The 22,126-nt window shown below is 39.4% G+C and overlaps 1 protein-coding gene across 9 annotated transcripts in view; it reads right to left on the bottom strand.

Annotated features, from left to right (window-relative positions):
- The window catches only part of ARHGEF12 (Rho guanine nucleotide exchange factor 12), a 148,117-nt gene that overhangs the window by 20,456 nt on the left and 105,535 nt on the right, over window positions 1-22,126 (bottom strand). For all 9 annotated transcript variants that reach the window (XM_042906887.1, XM_042906890.1, XM_042906888.1 and 6 more), the window contains 12 exons: window positions 16,899-16,941; window positions 16,490-16,595; window positions 15,920-16,057; window positions 15,198-15,230; window positions 14,754-14,868; window positions 13,951-14,056; window positions 11,803-12,015; window positions 6,995-7,127; window positions 5,914-5,949; window positions 5,431-5,585; window positions 4,295-4,441; window positions 3,157-3,242 (listed from right to left, as the gene is read on the bottom strand). In XM_042906887.1, coding sequence (XP_042762821.1) covers window positions 3,157-3,242; window positions 4,295-4,441; window positions 5,431-5,585; window positions 5,914-5,949; window positions 6,995-7,127; window positions 11,803-12,015; window positions 13,951-14,056; window positions 14,754-14,868; window positions 15,198-15,230; window positions 15,920-16,057; window positions 16,490-16,595; window positions 16,899-16,941 — 1,311 coding nt within the window. The remainder of the gene's footprint in view (window positions 1-3,156; window positions 3,243-4,294; window positions 4,442-5,430; window positions 5,586-5,913; window positions 5,950-6,994; window positions 7,128-11,802; window positions 12,016-13,950; window positions 14,057-14,753; window positions 14,869-15,197; window positions 15,231-15,919; window positions 16,058-16,489; window positions 16,596-16,898; window positions 16,942-22,126) is intronic.

Below are 22,126 nucleotides of genomic sequence, written 5' to 3'. Positions count from 1 at the left end.
TTAAAACTTGATTTCCTTATAAGCGGACCCCATCACAAAAATTGCTAACTGCTCTAGGAAGAAAAGCTGTGGGCTCTGGCTTTTTATGAAAACCCAGAACAAGTCATCAGTTTTCCGGTCACAATAAAACTGAAACGCTGCTGCTTCATCCACACGGAGGGTAGAGGTCCATGCCTTCAACCTCTCTGGGGAGGGTCCCATGAGTCTATGAACCTCTTCTGCCAAAAATTACACCTTCTACTGATATTTTTAAATTTCTAAATTTAAGTTTGTATATATACTGATTTTAGGCTCTTATAAAACACCTAAGAAGTGCCTCACTCATATAGTCTTTCAATTATTTTTTAACCATCTTCATGTTCATAATAGTTGCTCTATAGTTTACAAAGAAGCTTTTCATATAATCTCCCATTTAAAGCCATTATTTCCAGGGGCACTTGGGTGGCTTGGTTGGTGAAGTGTCTGACTTCAGCTCAAGTCATGATCTCAGGGCTCGTGAGTTAGAACCCCACGTTGAGCTCTGTGCTGACAGCTCAGAGCCTGGAGCCTGCTTCAGAGTCTGTGTTTCCCTCTCTCTCTGTCCCTCCCCCACTTGTGCTCTGTTTCTCTCTCTCTCTCAAAAATGGATAAACATTAAAAAAATTTTTTTTTAAAAATAAAGCCATTATTTCCAGAAGTTTGTATGTGAAGGTATTTTGTGAAAAATCCTTTTGTAGTGCATTTGTAGTTAAACTCAGGGTATCCTTTCTTCAATTAGCATACGTAGTACAATGTGAAAACTTTAATAGTTTGCTCCAGTGTCAATTGGTATTTTATTATAAATATGACACTTAACACATTGAAAGATGAGACCGGCAGAATTTTTGGTATGTTAGTCAATCAAAGTGCCATATATATACTAACAGCAGCTGGGTTTACAAAAGAAAGTAACATCCCAACCTCAAGTAGCTTTTTTCTTCTTACAGTAGTTGTCAAGTAGTTAGTATACATAAGGTGATCTCAAGGGACCAATACCAGAAAAATACTCTCCGAGCCTGTTTTAAAAAATAGAGCAAATCTAAAGGCCTATTTATGATTTTTGCTTGCAGTATTTCTGGCCAATGCTTTGCCCTAAGCAAACACTTTGTACCTCATAGTTACTAACCAAATTGGTTAGTCCATTCTATTTTTCCTTAGCTTTTTATAGGTACATCACAATGGTCAAGAATACAATTCTTCTGGGGCACCTGGCTGGCTCAGTTGGTGGAGCATGCGACTCTTGATCTCAGGGTCCTGAGTTTGAGTCTCATGTTGGGTGCAGAGATTACTTAAAAAAATAAAATCTTAAATTTTTTTTCTTAAGTTTATTTATTTATCTTGAGACAGACAGAGAGAGCACAAGTAGGGGAGGGGCAGAGAGAGGGAGAGACAGAATCCCAAGCAGGCTCTGCACCACCAGTGCAGAGCCTGACGCGGTGCTCAAACCCACGAACTGTGAGATCATGACCTAGGCCGAGATCAAGAGTCGGATGCTTAATTGACTGCGCCACCCAGGCACCCCTTAAAAAAAAATCTTAAAAAACAAAAGAATATGATTCTTCTTACATGTTCTAAAATTAATTGTCTTCTGTCCCACTCTGTTAAGGGGTTTCTCTACCTTATTTGTACCATGTAGTAGGTTTATGCAGTCTAATGGACTATGGCAAAAGGACTGACTGCACCTCTGTACCTTATTAATGATAAATCTCACTTGGCACTTGGTGGCAAACACTACTTATATGAGATCCAAGTGAAACTGCATAGGAATCAAGATTGGTATCTTAAGTCCACATGACTTAAGCTTTTAAGTCCAAATTTGACATGAAAATTGATGCTTTACCATGTCATACTATGGATTTTCTGTTTCAAGTTGAGTAGTGTGCTGCCAAGCCAAGAGAACGCGGTTGCAACCTTCACTGTCACCCTGAGATCAAGGAACAAAACGAGCCACACCATCACAAAGTAGTTGTAAAGTGAGTTGGGTTTTTCAAGGACTTAAATCTCCTTAGTAACAATAATGCCAGAGCAGGCCTTGTGAGAAGATGGTTTGGAAAGTTGAGTAAATGCAAGATGAGACCAGATTGTGATTCCGCAATTTTTTCTAGGAGTCAAGTGGCCGAAAGAAGATCTACTATTGGATTAGTAGATTCTGAGCCATGATCTCACCATCAACAAAAGCAGTGTGATGGACATTGTTTTAGTCAACTTTCTAGTATTTAATTTTTTAAACAGTTATCATTGTAGAGTTAGCAAAATCTTGTGGCATTTTCTCGAGCCCTCTGCATAATGACGTAAAATAAGTTTCTGTGGGCGTATCTAACCAGTTTCTGTTCAACTTGGGTTAACATTTTGAGAAGAGGATCATATACTTTACTATTATCACAGCCTTAACTATAGTACTTTCTTTAAAAGTTTGGATCAAATTCACTTTCCCTTATGAAAATTTTCTCTATGTCCGAGTTTGGGTCTCCCTGCTATTTCTTCCCCTAATAACCTGTCCTCTCCCTTTTTTGTAACTCTTAACACACTCAGAAGAACTAATGACTGTCTTCCCAGGGACTGTAAGCTCCACCCAGGCAGAGGCCATGTCTGCTTCGACTGCCACTGTACCCCTAGCATCTAAAACAGGGTTTGGCTCAGAAGTACATACTGTGGGGTACATACTCACAGAGTCGGACAGAAAAACAGAACAGCTATGAAACAACTATGACAGTCTCTGAACTCTTTCCTTACACTGTAAATAACTGTCACTTCTTTACTTCTGTGATGGTAGCTCTGGATCTACAACTGTTTAATGTCTTAGAGCACGATTCTGAGACCTGGACAACAGAAGACCGCTAAAATTTTACATTAGTTAAATTATTCTTATCAAGAGTCACTTTGCTATTTGTTAAAACACAAAGAATATCTTTGATGAAAAAAGAGCACTTAATTTGAATGAGCACCTTTTCTAAGATATTAACAACAACAAAAAACTGATATTACCCAAGAGAATACATACTTGGTTGGACCCCTTTCATCTTTACAGGAGCTTTGCAACATGGATGAGTTTGCAAATTTGCAGATTAGTTACTCAACCCTGAATGTGATCTTCAAGTGTCTATAAAAACATTAAAATGAAATAGCAAATTTCCTTACCCAGGTCAGTAAATCTTCCCCAATCTGATCAATAACTGAGGTCTCATTCCTCTTTCGAACAGCCTTCATTTGCTCATTCAATCCAACTAAGGGGGGAACAAAACAGCAAAAAATAATTAAGTATACAGCCTGCATTACTGGTTGTACCAAGAACCTAAATTTTCAAAAAAAAATTTTTTTTCACAGTAGCATACCCGCTTCTCGCCTCCTTAAATATAAATCTGAACACAATTCTTATACGTACAGATACCTGTGAGCTCTCTCTGAAAAACAGGTGCCAAAGCATAAAACAACGTGGAAACTAGCACATTACATACAGTATAGGTGCATCAAATATGCATCTAACTTCAAGACTCCCTCATAACCATGCTCATAAAGAAATTTAAATAGAACAGGTGATTCTGCCTACTGTTGCTCTCAAAACGTTCCCATTCACAGGCAGTGGATATAATCACACTGAACTTGTCAGTTCATGCCGGTGAAACCTAAGATCACCCACAAAGACGTAAAAGGCATCAATTTGGTAGGCAGGCGTTGGCAGGTGCTGATGGCATCCTTGATGCAAGAAAGCTTGAGAATTAAGGATCACAGAGAAGCAGTGACTTACAAAAAGAGAAACTGTGTCTACAAAAGTCTGAGATGACTATAACCAAGGAAAGCCAGCAAGGTAGAATTTTTTATATATTTACTCAAACCTTTGAAGCAACAATAATTTAATTCCTGAAAATTATTCCATCATGAAATTATATACTGTATATTATATATCCAAAAAATATATACATCATTATATTGGATATATATTTTTAAAAACACATACACTGCAACTGATAAGAAACTTCCAAGGGTAATTTTAATTATTCATGTTTTTCATCTTAGACATCAACTTTAGACCTTAACTCCTGGTGCTAATACTTTATATACAAAAGGCTGATGGTGTGAGTGGGTGTTTGGGGAGGGAGGTATTCAAACATCAGATCACTTCTTTATTTAAGTTATGTGCTCACATATTATTATATAATTTCAGGAATGCTAACATGGATACATTTAGAAGATTTTACTGTTATGGTGCCTTTATGCACTCACAATCTTTCATCTATTAAAAATGTTAACCTCAAAGATCAGAGTTGATTTTTCTTACTGTGAAGTTGAAGAATATCTTCCAAGTTTGAAAAAATTTTCCGTAGTTCTGAAGGTGACAGAATTCCTTCTCTGGATACTCGCTGGTAGAACACTTGATCAAGAACCTTCAGTGTTCGAACATGAGCTCTTTCAGTGTAGAACAATTCTAAGCAGAAAAAAAGGAAATATGAAATATACCTCATTTAGAATGATTCCATGAGACCAAACACAAGCTTTAACTGGAATTAAGCAGCAAATTAGCTCTATAATAATTGTTCATAGTTTTGAAAGGATGTAGTATTTCTGATGTCACTTTCTTGAATCTATGAGACCCTCCTACATACCGGCTCTAAGAGTTGAATGCCAACAAATGAAAAATATCATTCAAAGCTATTCTGTATATTAAAGGTAACAATGTACTCCCAAATCCTTCTGTCTCTTCACAGTAGTACCCACCAACAACAGTAGAAAGCTAAAGCCCAAATAGTATACAGTCTTTCAGTTGAGACCTCTTCAGAAGTAATAGTATTTTGGTTATCTCATTTGCCTACAAACCCTCATTTCTGAGGCCAGACTTGTTATTTCACTACGTCTCAAAGTGATCAGACACAGGAAGGATATTTATTTAAATAGCATCCTAAAGTCAGTGGAGGGCACAGCCTCCGTGTCACCCCCATTTCTGTCGCATATATGCTGGGGTAAAATAAAGAATACTGCTCGAGGATAAAGGAAGGACTGGTTCCCAGTTTTCTCCCTATCACTTATCAGCTAGCCGTGTGGTCTTGATTAATTCAACCAATCACCCTGAGCCTGAGCTTCCTCATAATCTATGCATAAAAATAAGTTGGCATGAAAGTGAAGTGAGAGGACCCCTATTGTCTTAATGACTATTCAAGTTCAAGATCTATAATGCTATGAATCTTAAATACCCTGAAAGCTAAACACCTTTGCCTTTTAAATTATCATTAAGAATCATAGAAGCGTTTGCATTTTTTGAGTTGGAAAGTTCAAGGATCAGCTATCTAGTTTAAGTTCCCTTTTCTGTAAAACAAAAGGCTAGCAGAAATTTTGAAGCAAACTCCAAGACTCAGGGGCTTGTTTTAGTCTAATAAAACTCACTATGTGTGAACAACAACAAAATCTAATTACACTCACCATTAATTACTTCCTGTCTTTTGATCTCACAAGGCTTTAGTCCCAGTAACACTTCTCGACTAACGAGCTGTTGCCAGTTGGGTGGATCTGTCTCTAAGTCATTTTCAAACTGTTCATCCTCACTTTGACTTTCTCCAAAAGCTATGCTGTCGAATCTGATGGAAAAAAAAAAATAACGAATTCTATTCTGAGGACATCAGGTGGACAACGGGAAATAGCACAAGTTTTTAGATTACAGCAAATAAGTCATATTTCTGAAGTACTGCCTAGCGCAGGGCCTGAAACATCATCCTCTCATACAAAATGATTTACGTGTGTTATATATAACTCTATAAATATCTTGTGAATAGTTTGTGTTTACTAAGAACTTTCTTTTATACTATCTAACGGATCCATGTACAGGTTTTTTCCTTTAAAATTAGAATGTTAGTTTTCTATTTCTTAAAATATGCCTCTACTGAAAGTTACTTCAGGATTACTCACTTTCGAAAGGGCTTTGGTGTCCCATGTTCAGGCACCCTAAAAATAATGGAGAATAAAGGGTCAACGTAAAAACAAAACGGTAATCAAGAAATTTATGCCAAAGACCCTGAACAGACATTTTTCCAAAGAAGACATACAGACGGCCAACAGACACATGGGAAGATATTCAGCATCACTGATCACCAGGGAAATGCAAATCAAACAACGAGATATCACCTTGCTAGAATGGCTAGTATCACAATGACAAGAAATGGCAAGTGTCAGTGAGAATGTGGAGAAAAAGGATGTGATATATATATACACATATACATATATATATGTACACACACACACACACACACGCACACACACGCACACACACACTATGGAATATTACTCAGCCATAAAAAGTATGAGATTTTTGTCATGTGTGACAATATGGATGAACCCAGAGGGTATTATGCTACGTGAAATAATACAAAGACAAATACCATACGATTTATGCGTGAAATCTAAAAAACAAATGAACAAAGAAGCAAAGAAAGCAGGAAAAGACCTATAAATACAGAACTGGTGGCTGCCAGAAAAAAAGTGGTGAGGGGATGGACAAAATGGGTGAAGGGGTGACAGATCCAGGCTGCCAGTTAATGGAGTAAGTCAGGGGAACGAAAGGCATAGCACAGGGAATACAGTCAATGGTGTTATGATAGCTGTTGTGGGGGGACAGATGGCAGTTACACGTGTGGCCAGCACAACAGAACGTATAACCTTGTCAAATCCCTACGGTGCACACCTGAAATTAAAGTAACATTGGGTGCCAACTATACTTTAATAAAAAGCAAAAGAAAAAGAAATTCATGCCAGAGATACTCAAAACTGGGTTAAACTACAGTGGCTAATAAACAATTTTTCTGGAAGTTATAATGATTGAATATAAAATAAATTAAAAACATTTCAGTACCTGTCTAAGATTTACCAGCTATAAGCTCCACTTCCTTTCTTAAAAGCATATGTGGGGAAAAGGCTACAAAGTACAGGAATACCATACAGTGAAATAGGTGAAGTTGGCCTAACCGTCCTCCATAAGATATCACTGAATTACCTTTCCACTTCCCACTCCTCCTCCTGCACTTGGTCTAAGGGAGGAGGTGGGAAATCGAAGATGGTATTGGGAGTGCGAGGGGCGCCATCCATGCAGTCTCCAGATGCAGGTGTTTCTCCAACTTGCTTTGATCCTGAAAAGATGAAAGTCAGACCCTTAGACGGTGTTAATGAAGACAACGATTCCAAAAAAAAATCAGTCTCCAATGAGAGCTTCAATCCATCCACAGCACATTCGTAATTCAATTACAGGTTAGCTAGAACCAAAACTCTAAGATAAAATGCACTAAAAAATAAACAGAAATATTATTTTTAAGCAACTTTTTAAAAACCAACATAAGACACATAAACAACTCAGAAGAGAAACATTTGCTGACGTTATCTTTTTCTAACCCCTGTGCCAATCTTTTTTCACACAAATTTTAGTTATTATGGTGGTCCAATTTGAAATAGTAACCTCATACTTCTTTTTCTTGATTTACTACCTTTAGGTAATACACATTTCTTCCTCCTCTGAGGATTTTGCTCAGTTATACTTCCCACCTTCACTTTCCTCCCATTTCTTCCTGATGGATAATAATTATGTTATTATTACTAGCTGAGTTACTGGTTATAATCTAAGTTTAAATGATAGAATTATATCTGTATTTTTATTCCATCAAGAAGTTAGTACCTTAAATCTGCTCTATATCAAATTAGGTATTTGGTTTATCTATATCCTTCCCTTTAATTGTATTTCTCTCCTTCTACCCTTCATTTCTTTCAACTACATTTTTACTTGAATCAGTCGATGGAGTTTTACATTTCCCTGATCTATGGCCACAACTAAATATTCTGTGCCTTGCCTATTAGGTGGATTCTAAAAGCCTGAAAACCAACAGAGTGCTTACATTATTGTGTCAATGTACACAGTGTCATAAGCAAAATACAACACATTACATATACATATTATTCCTGCCAGGTTAAGAGGGATATTAGTTAGGATTATGTTTCCTTTTCTGCTGGTCCAAAGATGCAACTCACGGACCATGAGAAATAGAATGCTCATTGCATCAACGTCAGGCCTTCCATCAGCTACTTCAAGATTATGCCACTTAACTTTGTTTCACATTTAAATCATGACTTAACTTTCTTGAACAACTGTTTCACTTAGCATTTCTGGATGGCTTTATTTTACAACTGTCAAAGCACTATCGTTTTATCAATTCTCAGAGTTTTTCATTTCCTACATCATACTATCAACTGCTTAGAATCTCCCTTTTTCTTATCTACTAGTTCTCGTGCTCTAGTCGGGAGCAGCTGCTCCCTTGGCCTGTGACATAACTATCGTCTAGGAACTGCCTGCCCGTCCCCACTTTTCTGGGTTGTTTCCACCATTTCCTAGATCCCGTAACATTTTCTTCTTAACTTTTCTCTCATTTTGCCGGAGTGTGTATCTTCAAATCATGTTCAAGGAAAGGGTGCATTTCAGCTAAACTTTGAATCGTGGCATATCTGAAAATGTCTTTGTATCTTCCTTCATTTCTGATGGGTAATTTGGATGGATATCGAATTCTAAGTTCAATGATTTTCTTTCAGCAAGTTGAAAGGCATGGCTCCTTTGTATTCTAGCCCCTCGAGTTATAATGAGAAATGTGATGCAGCATAATCCCCGTTTTTTTTTTTTTTTTTCCCCTTCAAAGCTTTCAGGACTCTGTATCTCTGATGCATGGAAATTTCCAGAGACATTTTAGGTATGGCTCTTGTTATTATTGCTGTTCTTGTTATTCACTGTAGGTGGTTCCCAGTGAAGACAACTATTCTTCTTTATCCTTAAGATGGTCTCTCTCATCATTTCTCTGTCTCTCCTCCATTTCCTCTGTTGATCTTTCATCAGACAGGCAGATATAGGACCTCTCAAGTGAGTCTCTCTCTATATATATAATTCTTGTCTCTCCAATTTCTGTCTCTTGGTATTTCTGATATACATTCTGAAATATTTCCTTGACTTTATTTTTACGGACTTCTTTTTTTTCTTTAATTCTTGGTAGCTCTGGTGGTTCAAAACATGCACAAAGTTTTGATACTCCTTCCTTCAGGGGTCGAGCCTAATTATTCTGTCCCTTGAGTGTGAGCTAGATTTAGGGGCTTGCTTCTAACTTGCTGAAGTGACAATGTGCACCGACAGAGACTAAGTCATTAAAGATAGCGAGGCTCCTTTCTTGCTCTGTCTTTTGGATCACTTCGGAGAAAGTTGGCTACCGTGTCATGGAACACTCAAGCAGATCCGTGGAGAAGCCCGTGTGGTGAGGAGTCAATGCCTCCAGCAAGGAGCTAAGTAAGTCCCCCTGCCACCAGCCACCTCCCTGAGCGTAGAAGTAGGTCTCCTGGCCCCGGCTAAGCTTTCAGATGACTGACAGACACCTTGACCGCAACCACATGAGACAGAATTGCCCAGCTAAGCTGCTCTCAAGTTCCCCACCCACCAAAAATGTGACACAAGAAGTGTTTTTTTTTTGTGTTAAGCTATAAAGTTTTGAGGTGGTTTATACAAAGCAGTTGATAACTAATATGGTAGTTATTGTATTGTAATAGTTATATTAAATCATTTCTCTTTGGTTTCTGAATGTTCCTTTTTCATAGTACTGTTATTCTTGTTTTACAGATGTAATGCTTTTTAAAATTTCCCCAAGTATACTATCTAAGTTAGAGGTATTTTTTCAACGTTCTTGTCTATTACCTAAATTACAGTTTTCTGCTAGGGGCGGTTTTTCTGTTTATTTCGTTTTCTTTTTTTACGCCATCAATAGGTTTGGCATTAATGTATTATCTTCGGTCTTGACTCTAGCAAGCAAATTTTTTCAACAGCGAGTAATACTATTCGTATTTGAGTAGCTGCTGGGGCTTTCTTCTGCAGCTATACACAAGCAGATCCATTTCAGTTGGGAGCTCTCTGGACAGGGTGAGACCCTGGCACGTCTCCTGTCAGGCTTCAGGCCCCCAACTGTTAGAACTAACGTCCTAATTAATGCCCTCCAGGGCACTAATGTCAAGGAGGACCTACCCAGCTCTCCCCACACAACTCACTCACTCCTCTAAAAGAGCACACTCATGTTCTTCTGGTACATAAATGACAGACGGCTCACATTTTACAATGCAAAGATCAGAAACTGTTGACATCATTGTTTTGATTACAGGCCTTCAATTAATTATTTTCAGCTTTATTTCTTACTCATGCACTCCATGTAACACATGCCAACTGCTGAGCCCAACATCTTTCCAGGGTTCTAATGGGCAGACTGGCTCCCCGTCTGGGACCCCTTGTACGGATTATGGACTCCAGCTTCCTCTATGTTGTTTTACTCATCAAACCACTCTTGTCCACTTTTAATCTCCCCAAACTCTGTTGAAATCTCTTACTTATTGATAACATGTTCTCTTCCTCCACTTCCTTTCTCTTCATGGTTTTTATTTATTTGTTACTGGTTACCCATCTGCCATGTTTTTATTTCAGTGAGAGCTAGGAGCCATGAATTAATGCACGTACTCAACCCAACATCTTCAGAATTCCACGTAAGATAAAACCTCCAGAGTTTTCTACAAATGTCACCCCTCCTTCTTTGTCTTAAATAAAAACCTGCCTACCCCACTGGCGATGACCTCTTCTGCTACAGTGCTCTCAAACGGAGACAGATGTTTCCATCGTACGCTGTGTACTTCAGGGCAGAGCGGAGGTAGATACCCTTGTTCCTCAACACTACTGTCAGACCATTATCTTGCCTTCCTGTAAAAACCTCTTGCCGCCTGAGACTCTCACTCCGAGATACTATCACACGCTCTCCCTCCTCACGACAATCATCTAGCAATACTGAACCTTTGGCTGCTGGCTCACAGCTTCCCTCTCTCTGCTGCTATCACATGAGGTGACCTCAAAACCCAGGGCTATTAAGGTATTCAAACCCCTGGCTTGTTGGCCCCTTACTTTCTTCGTCTCTAGTTACTTCCTTTATGCCATTTCAGCGACCACTCCCATAGCTTTATCCTCGACCCTGTCATACCAGAAATTGAACTGCTTCCAAAATCGCCAGTATAGATAGGCATTCCCTTCTCCAAATAACACCACTGATTCACCCAGCTCACTTGCTTAAGAAACCCATTATAACAAGTAGGAAGAAATATGGTAATAAGCTCTTTTCCCAGTGACCTACAATTACTTTACATCTTCTTCTACTCAAGTCCCCTTGCCCTTCACACACGCTCTGCCTCTCATCTCCTCTCTCCTTCTCCAAGCTCTTCCCTATTCGTTATATACAGTCTGTCCCCTGCATCTTCCACCTCCTCCTCCTTCCTGGCTTCCCTATAGTATTAAAACAACAACAACAACAACAAAACACCTCTAGTATCTCAGGTTTTTAAAAAAGTCTTCTTCAGCCTCCCCCCAGGTCTGCTTCTAGCTACTAAATCCCCTCAACACTTCTTTTACCCTTCCATTACTGGATCGGGCACAATCTGAATTTTTTATTAGTGTGACTATCTCCCCACGGGACTAAGCAGCACAGGGCAAGAACCTAAGTGTCACTTCTGTGTGCTAGCATCGGATACAGAGCTAATGCCTGACAGAGCGCTCGATCGATATTCCTCAATTGGTGAGAATTCAAAATGATCACTTAGCACAGATTTACCACCAGCTGTAGAAGGTATTAAAACGTTAAAATGAAGTTAAACTGGGATTCAGGCTTGATTAAAATAATATGCCACTCTATTGCCGACTTAGTGTGACCGTTTTAAAGTCTTGAGACTTAGTGAAGTTGCACTACAGCGTTCGCTCACCCAGATCATTCTCTTTCCCTCCTTCCTGGGAAAGAGTGGCCCCTGAAGCCCCAGAGGACATGGAATTGGCTGGCAGGTACCCAACGTCTGTTCCTTCACCTGCTAACCCACTCTGGCGCAACTTGGCAGAGTCCTGAGGCTCAGGACTCACAGAAGAGGGTGTGGATAAGTGCTTAGGGTGCCGCTGCTTCTGTAGTTCCATAGCTCTGCCAACTGAACAGAAAGCAATGGTTAGTAATGAATGTTTCAAAAATCTAAAAAAAAAAAAAAAGAAGAAGAAGATGTAAAGGATCTCAAAATTGTCTGGAACATGGAAAATATTTGTGAATTATACTGTGTGAGAGACAGATAGATAAGACAGGAAGAAATGAAAGAAGGAAAAGGAGAAAAAAAGGAAAGAGAAAAATAAAGGGAGAGAAAGAGAGCAAAAGAAAGGACGGAAAGAAAGGGGGAAAGAAGAAGAAAAAAAGAAAAGGAGGGAGGGAAAGAGAGAGGAAGGCAGGGGAAGGTGGAGGAAGGTAGAAGAGAAAGGGAGGAGAAGGTGGCAGTGAGAAGGAGAGACAAGAGGGAGAAAAGGAGAGGAGAGCAATGGTGGGGAGGGAGCGTGTTGAGAGAAGAGACGGACGCACACAGAACCGTACTCACTTGTAAGAGTGACGATGGAGCCTTCTGTGAGCCTTGGGAAGGCCCCGCCCGTCCCCCAACACTCATAGCCGCGCCATCATAACGTGCCTCAGACACGATCGAGATTAATCTGCAGCCTGCTCACTATCCTTGTTTGCATCGGTAACCACGGGAAGCTAAAGACACTCGGGTCATCATCCCCCACAGCACCGCGCACCCTCACATAGCTCTGGACTTCCCCAATCCTAAACTTCTCCCTTCCCTAATTCCTACAATTCTCCTTCTGTATCCCTTGGAACTCATGGGCAGCACCTATGAAGGACTCCATTCTTGGAGCACCTGGTGGATCAGCCAGTGGAGCCTCCAACTTTTGATTTCGGCTCAGGTCACGATCTCAGGATCGTGGGATGGAGCCCTGTGTCAGGCTCTGTGCTCACCGAGCATGAAGCCTGCTTAAGATTCCCTCCCTTTGCCTCAGCCCCTTTACCCTGCTCACACATGCGCTCTCTCTCTCTCTCTCCAAAAAAGAAAAGAAAAAAAAAAAAAAAAAGACATATTCCATTTTCTCCACCTCGTCTCTAAATGTCCTTCATCTTCTCAGTGTTTGGGGCCCTACTGGTATTTGACACCACTACCGGCGTCGGACACCCAGCACCGCTGTTCGCACAATGCCACTCCCACTCCAACCTCGCCAATATTTTCCAACGCGGTGCTGCCCGGTCGAAGACCACTCCATGACCTAATTTCCCGCCCGGTGGTACCACCCTCCCTACTTCTCCCGCAGAGGGCCGATCTCTCTCCGTTAGGCCTGAGGGTGGAGGGAGATCAGGAAATGAAGCACAATGGAGAGGTGGAGACATTGTACAAGTATGGAGAGAGTGAGTAATACGTGTATAAAAAGATTAAACAAAGAATGGTGGAGAAATCCACGCACGTTTTTCTTGTTTTGTTTTGTTTTGTTTTGTTTTTTTTTTGATTTAACAGAAGTTGAATGCAAATAAAATCCGAATAGGTAAGTAAATTATGTTATGGACAACTGACAGGATACTACAATTAAAGAAGTTTTTTTTTTAATTTTTTAATGTATTTTTTAATTTATTTATTTAATTTTTTAATTTATTTTTGAGAGAGAGAGAGACAGAGAGAGAGAGAGACAGAGCACAAGCCGGGGTGGGGCAGAGAGAGAGGGAAACACAGAATCCGAAGCTCCAGGCTCTGAGCTGTCAGCACAGAGCCCAACGCGGGACTCTAACTCACAAACCGCGAGATCATGACCTGAGCCGAAGTTGGACGCCTAACCGACTGAGCCACTCATGTGCCCCTAAAGAAGGTGTTTAAGATAATTATAGAGCCACGTGGGGATAGTTAGCTCAGAAATAACCTTGAATGCCAGCACGGTACATTGGAAATTCAGTGGAATCATTTCAAGAACACCTTTCTCCAATACTTCATTCTAGTTAACTGAGCCTCTGAAGGGAAGATGGAGGGAGCTGGTGAGAACGCGCCATTTCCAGCTTCACATACTTGCACTGTTGTCATGACGGCTTGGTCTCCTTGGGGGTCCCAGGATGCTGGGGAATCCTCTGCGCTTCCCTTTTTCTTCGCCTTCTCGATCTTTCTTCATACTTTGCTAGAGTCAAGGTACAATCAGAGAGATAAGAGACACACAACAGAGTCGAGTTCTTTTGTCACCGTCGAACACAGAAACGCAATTCTAATGGTCAGCTGAAAGAACTGGCTAAATGCAAGTGAGAGACACACACGCAGCACTCATTAGAGGCCGGCACACAGTACCGTGTGCACATCAAACTCAAGACGTCTTTTCAACCTATTTCGAGCTGACAATTTTGGAAAACAAAAAAGTAGTTTGACAACACATTTACCGGGAGCCACTTCCAAGCCATTCATTCCTCTGCTGAACAAACAATAAGCCCTTCCTGCGTGATGGCACTGTGCTAAAAGCTGGGGACACGATGAAGGAGGCCCTCACCCTCACAGAGCCGCCCCGTCTGACAAAAACTAAACGAAAACATAAATAATCACACACTGTGACCGGCGCCATAAAAGGAAAGACTGAGGCCGTGACAGAGCTGGGATGGCACTCGGCATAAAGTGCTATCTGCACTCCTCGCACTGTCTGATCACTGGTTTCCATGCCTGAATGTCTCACTAGATTTTTTACTTTCTTGAGAACGGAGACCACGTCTTACACACATTAGCACGCCCAACGCTAACTTGCTGAATCGGTAAATACGAAGACGAAGGAAGGCACCGTGACCCCGTGTAAAGAAGCACAGGGACGTGAACACACTAGTATCCAGTCCTACCTTGATTTTTGGAAGGAATCCAATCCGACCTCGCTTGTGCTCCAAATTTCGAGGCTCTTTCACTTTTACTCCCAAATGCTTCATGTACATAAGGATAACATACTGCATTGTTGAACTGGAGGAAAAGGATTAAGTCAAAGAAGAACTCTGAGAAGGGAGGGTGGGCAGAATAAAGACATCAAATGATTTAAAAAAAAGAAAAACAACTCAATACTGGAATTCTTAGAATTCATTCATCAAGAAAAAACTAAGCAGGTATCTACTGGTTGCAAATAGAAAAGGACTCTACTCAAGACACTAGAATATTAGTCGACTAAAACAGAGGCCACCAGAGGGAGACACTCTATACTTTGAAGTTAAAAGAAAGAAATCATAATTTAGGACTTAGAAAAGACAGTTTCTTTTTTTTGTAAAATTCTTGGGAAAAAAACCCAGTTATATTACCTTTTATCTTCTTCTACAGCCTGAGCAGTCATCCTAAAAGTAAAAATATTTCAAAATTAAACATTAAAGTTTAACGAAGGAGTTGCTATTAACTCAGATACCTGAAGCAACAGAACAGAGCTCAATCTGTCACCTGGCATGAAATAGCAGAGAAACCCTAACCCTCTAGGGGACTACAGGCTTTTCTCACTCCTGTCATCAACTGTAAATGTTTTCTGACCTCAAACAGTTTCAAAGCCCATGAACTGAAACCGCTGGAAGTGTTTCTGATCAGTTAGACATTTTATAGTTACTCATTTTACCAATACCCAGAAAAAGAAACACAAGAACTTTTCTAAAACATCAGCAAAATTTAAAAATTAAAACATTAGGGGTGCCTGGGTGGCACAGTTGGTTGAGCGTCTGACTTCGGCTCAGGTCATGATCTCACAGTCTGTGAGTTTGAGCCCCACATTGGGCTCTGTGCTAACAGCTTGGAGCCTGGAGCCTGCTTCGGATTCTGTGTCTCCCTCTCTCTCTGCCCCTCCCCACTCATGCTCTGTCTCTCTCTCAAAAATAAATAAACATTTAAAAATTAAAAAAAAAATTAAAATGTTAAAACCAAAATACATGGCTCCACATACATGGTCTGACTCCCCTTTTGAGTTTGTTCAAAGTGTGCTTTAAGCATTAAGGAGCATCTCAAGAGAGAGGGTGCATCTGCACACGCTTCTGTTACTTACAACACTTCTTCGATTTTGGCAACAATCTGTTCCGCACATGCCCGTTCCTTCTCCAAAGTTACCCGGTCCTTGTCTCGCTCCGCATCGAGTTTTGTCAGCTCGCTTTCAGCCAAGGTCAGCCCCATGCTACGTTTCTGCCTAAAGGGAACAGGAGAAGTTTCCTGAGGTGGCCTAGAGAAGAACCGTCTCCCTCTGGAGATGTTTCATCAGAGTTTCCATGGCTATGAGTTTCTAGCAACAGGCGAAATGTCACAGTTTTCTATTTTGGGGCCCCTGTCACCTAGGACACCAGAGGAAAAGAATTCTAGAGGCGATCACTCAACAGAACACACATCCTGAAGGAACACACTTAGCCTAGAGGAGCCCTGAGCTCAAATCCTGAAAGCATACAGAATGGGGACTGTGGACTCAGTACCATGCCAACTCTTCGACTCTAGATATTCCTTATATTTTAATCACAGTGATAAAGACCATATGCTAAGCCAAGGACTTAATGTGTAACCTTTTCCTACCTAAACAGAAACTTAATTCAGAACTACCATATCAGTTTATAGCTGCCACCAAGCTTACCGAAAATCTTCCAAGTGCCTCTGAACTTCTGGGTGGACTCTTTCCTGCATAGTTTGAATATAGTGGCGGTGTAGATCCTCAGGTATAAGCTCAGGTCTTCTTTTTTCTGCATAAAGAAAAGGCAAGGAGTTACCTGATGTGAAGGTATATCCTGTGCATTATAACTGGCAACATATCAATGCTATTTTGTACAAACTTGGAGTAAGACAAAGAGAAGGTCTTCAGTGCATTTTGTTTTTTACCTCACAATTCCAATTTCATATACGTTTAATGTATTACAGAATCTATCTTCTGTTGTGATTCAGATGATCTGCTCATTACCACGTGACAGATAAAACCTTTAGAGATGAACTGTGCTACATATCTAACAGAGACATAATTCTCCAGAATATTGATACTCCAAACTTACCTAGATCTATTGATATTTCATCAGGAACAGAAACTTTCAGGTGCTAAAAAAAAATGCAAACAAAAAGTGAAACAACACTAAATACTTATATAAGGTGTATATATAAGGACTTGTATAAAGTGAAGAGATACAACTTGGATAACTATTTTTACAATCACATTCAGGTTTAAGCTCACTTATCCCATCCAAATTTCACAGCTCTGGAATGTACCACTGTTTCAACATGAAAATAGGCCCTTTCCCCCAATGATCATATACAGGAAATATCTATAATCACTGGTTAATATAATCAGTTATATACATCATTTGAATCAATATAGCTAACACCGAAACTGTGTATATATGGTATGAAAAATTTAGTCATATATAATCATGACTTTTTTTTTTTTTTTTTTTTGCTGTACTTGAGACTCCAAACCACGTATTACCAGTAATTTCCCATGTAAAGTGAAAGAACCCTCACAACATTCATGCCCCGATGAGAAGGTACTGGGTGTCAATGTCGAGCCTTTGCAGTATTAAATCTCCAATAACCATCCATAGTTTTTACTATTGACCCAACTAAGGTAACCGTGTCATAATTAACTTCTTAGCTAGGATTTTCCCCATAATAACTGCAGTTTTCGGTCCTATTACCACACAGTTGTGTTTTCCCTCTCATCAATCTGGGAAGTATCTTAGAAAACAACTTATTTTGTATTTAAAGAAAGTATCTTAACCTCTTCATGCTTACTTTATAATGTATACCTACTTGTCATATACTTTGGGAATTTAAACAGTTCCTGTAAGATCTAAAGCTTTACATTAAAAAATAAGTCTGCTGCAAATTATGAGATCTCCAAATTCATCTGAAGAACAGTGAAATGGATTTCAAAGCTTTCTCTTTCACTGACGTTGTCACACAGTAGCTCAAATCAACTGTCCTAGAAGTATTGCTAGCATAATTGTAAAAAAGTATATACACGCTCATTTCTGTATTTATATGAAATAAATAAACCACCTGTGACATGAAAGAATAATCAGCAAATAAATCTATCAGCGTTATTACACTTTAATACTGATAAATTTAATACAGATCACAAGCAGCAAAATAAAGATTTGACTTAGCTTGGAGCTCTTAAGAAATGTGACATTAACTTCTGGGGATTTACCCGAAGTAAACAAAAACACTAATTCAAAAAGATACATGCACCCCTATGTTTATAGCAGCATTATTTACAACAGCCAAGATATAGAAGGAACCTAACTATCCACCAATAGATGGATGGATAAAGAAAATGTGGTAGATACACACAGTGGAATTGTTACTCGGCCATAAAAAAGAACGACACCTAGCCACTCACAACCACATGATGGACCAAGTGGGTATTATACAAGGCAGATGGTCTAGACAGAGAAGACAGATATTGTATAATTGCATTTACATGTGGAACCTAAGAATTAAAACCAATGAGCAAACACACACAAAGAACAGAATTAGGCTAATAAATACAGAGCAGACTGATGGTTGCCAGAGGGGAAACAGGGTGGGAAATAAGTTAAATGAGTGATGGGGATTAAGAGGTACCAACTTCCAATTGTAAAATAAGTAAGTCACAAAGTACAACATCCATTCATGATAAAAACCCTCAACAAGGTAGGTTTAGAGGGAACGTACCTCAACATAATAAAGGCCATATTTGAAAAACCCACATCTAATATCTTACTCAATAGGGAAAAACTGAGAGCTTTTCCCCTAGGGTCTGGAACAAGACAGGATGTCCACTCTCACCACTTCTATTCAACAAAGTACTGGAAGCCCAAGCCATAGCAATCAAACAACAAAAAGAAATAAAAGGCATCAAAATTGGTAAAGAAGAAGTTAAACTTTCACTATTTTCAGATGACATGTTATACGTAGAAAGCCCAAAAGACTCCACCAAAAAACTGCTAGAACTGATAAACCAATTCAGTAAAGTCACAGGATACAAAATCAAGGTACAGAAATCTGATGCATTTCTATACACTAATAATGAAGCAGCAGAAAGAGAAATTAAGAAAACAATCTCATTTACAAGTGCACCAAAAATATACGATACCTGGGAATAAACCTAACCAACAAGGTGAAAGGCCTGTACTCTGAAAACTATAAAATGCTGATGTAAGAAACTGAGGACAACACAAAGACATGGAAAGACATTCCACGCTCAAAGATCAGAAGAACACATATTGTTAAAATGTCTACGTTACCCAAAGCGATCTACATATTTAATGCAATCCCTACCAAAATACCAACCATATATTTCACAGAACTAGAACAAAGAATCCTAAAATTTGTATGGAACCACGGAAGACCCCAAATAGCCAAAGCAACCTTGAAAAAGAAAAGCAAAGCTGGAGGCATCACAATTCCAGACTTCAAGTTATATTACAGAGCTGTAGTCATCAAAACAATATGGCACTGACACTAAAACAGACACGTAGATAGATCAATTAAAACAGAATAGAAAACTCAGAAATAAATCCACAACTATATGGGCAATTAATCTTCAACAAAGCAGGAAAGAATATCTAATGGGAAAAGGACAATGTCTTCAACAAATGGTGTTGGGAGAACTGGACAGCAATATGCAGAAGAATGAAACTGGACTGCTTTCTTATACCATACACAAAAATAAATTCAAAATGGATGAAAGACCTAAATGTGAGACCTGAAGCCATAAAAATACTAGATGAGAACACAAGCAGTAACCTCTTGGACATTGGCTACAGCAACTTTTTTCTAGACACGTCTCCTGAGACAAGGGAAACAAAAGCAAAAATAAACTATTGGGTCTATATCTCAATCAAAAAGCTTCTACACAGCAAAGAAAACAACCAACAAAACTAAAAGACAACCTACAAAACAGAAGAAGGTATTTGCAATGACATATCCCACAAGGGTTACTATACAAGGTATAACAAGAACTTATAAAACTAAATACCCAAAAAGCAACGCAATTACAAAATGGGCAGAAGACATGAACAGACATTTCTCCAAAGAAGACATCCAGATGGCAAACAGACACATGGAAAGATGCTCATCATCACTTACCATCAAGGAAATGCAAATGAAAACTACAATGAGACATCACCTCACACCTGTCAGAATGGCTAAAATCAACAACACAAGAAACAAGAGGTATTGGCAAGGATGTGGAGAAAAAGGAACACTCATGTGCTGCTGGTGGGAATGCAAAGTGGGGCAGCCACTCTGGAAAATAGTAGGGAGTTTCCTCAAAAAGTTAAAAACAGAACTGCCCTACAATCCAGCAATTGCACTACTGGGTATTTACCCAAAGAATATAAAAACACCAATTCAAAGGGATACACGCAACTCTATGTTTATGGCAGCATTATTTACAATAGTCAAGATATGGAAATAGCCCAAGTGTCCAGTGATTGATGAATGGATAAAGATGATGTGGTATATATACGTACAATGGAAATCACTCAGCCTTAAAAAAGAATGAAATCTTGGCCATTTGCTGCGACATGGATGGAGCTAGAGCGTATAATGCTAAGCAAAATAAGTCAGAGAAAGACAAATACAGCATGATTTCACTCATACGCAGAATTTAAGAAAACAAACGAGCGAAGGGAAAAAAAGAGAGAGACAAGCCAAGAAACAGACTCTTTAATTAGAGAAAACAAACTGAGGGTTACCAGAGGGAAGTGGGTGGGGGATGGGTTAAATAGGTGATGGGGATTCAAGAGTCCATTTGTGATGAGCACCAGGTGATACATGCAAGTGCTGAATCACTATGCTGTACACTTTCAGCTAATGTAACACTGTCTGTTACTGAACTGGAATCAAAAACTTATCAGAAAAATAAAAAAATAAATAAGTCACAGGGATTAGAAGTATAGCACAGGAAATACAGGTCAATAATACTAGAATAACTTTGTATAGTGACGTGATAACTATAGTTATCACCATGGTGAGCATTATATATGTAATTGTCAAATCACTATGTTGTACACCTGAAACTAATATAATATTGAATGTCAACTGTACTTCGATTTTAAAAAAAGGAAATGTGAAATTCAAATATACTTCAATATACTATAGTTTCCTCATGGAAGTAAATCATCTTAATGAATATACGTATAATATTTTATTTTTTAAGTCTATTGTTTTATTTTTGAGAGGGGGGGAGGAGCAGAGAGAGAGGGAGACAGAGAATCCTAAGCAGGCTCAAACCCACGAACCATGAGATCATGATGTGAGCCAAAACCAAGAGTCAGACTGCTTAACCAACTGAGCCACCCAGGCGCCCCTATAATATTTTAAACAGTGGCAGTATAATCAGAACCCTAACTCATTCACTCAATAAATATCAAAGTGACCACTCTTCCAGGATCGATCAGTGTTGGAAAAGTAGCAATGAACAAACAGAACAAAAATATCTGCCCTCATGGAGCTTTACATTCAGGGCAGAAGAGTAAGAATACAGACAAAATAAACCAACAAAATAAAAGTTCTATGGACAAAAATAACACATGACAGGTGACAGAAGTGAAGGGGATAAAATTTCAAGTAGGTTGGTCAGGGAAGGCCTCACTGAAAAGGTAACTGTATTCTGCAACATGTAGGTGTGCAGGCAACTTTGTAAAGGAATACAAAGATAATGAGGTAAGAGTTGGAGGGAGAAGTGGAGACAAAAATGTTTCTGGGTATGTTTGTTTTAGGATTGGTAAACTCACAACGTCTGCATGCTAACGTGAACAAAAAGTTGACGATATCAGAGAAAAGGATGGCAATTGCTAGATGATGTTGTCAAGTAGGAAGAAGGAAATGCAGTCCAGGTAAACAGGGGAAGAGTCACCTTGGTATAAAACAAGACAGTCTCTCCACAACGTCAGGAGAAAGGGCAGAGCATATACTATGATGAATGAAGGCAGTTGATATCTGGTAGAAGTTCACCTGCAGATACTTCAAATTTCTCAAAGAAACAGCAAGGTCATGAGCTGAGAAAGGGCAGGAGAGGAGGCGATGAGGTTTCTGGAGAGGGAAGTTGTGACACAGTCATAGAAGAGAGGAGCAAACGTGGAAGACGCCTCAGGAACCGCAGCACAATTATCTAGGGAGCATTACGGGCTGGTACTTACCCTACCACGAGGCCAAGAATAATAAAACCCATTAGTTTAAAAATCTCATAAAGACTTCTACTGGTAAAATAAAATAAAACACTCTTATCATTCATGTA

Source organism: Panthera leo, chromosome D1 (assembly GCF_018350215.1).
Source record: "Panthera leo isolate Ple1 chromosome D1, P.leo_Ple1_pat1.1, whole genome shotgun sequence".
Lineage (NCBI taxonomy): Eukaryota > Metazoa > Chordata > Mammalia > Carnivora > Felidae > Panthera > Panthera leo.
This window is presented reverse-complemented; position numbering and strand designations above follow the sequence as displayed.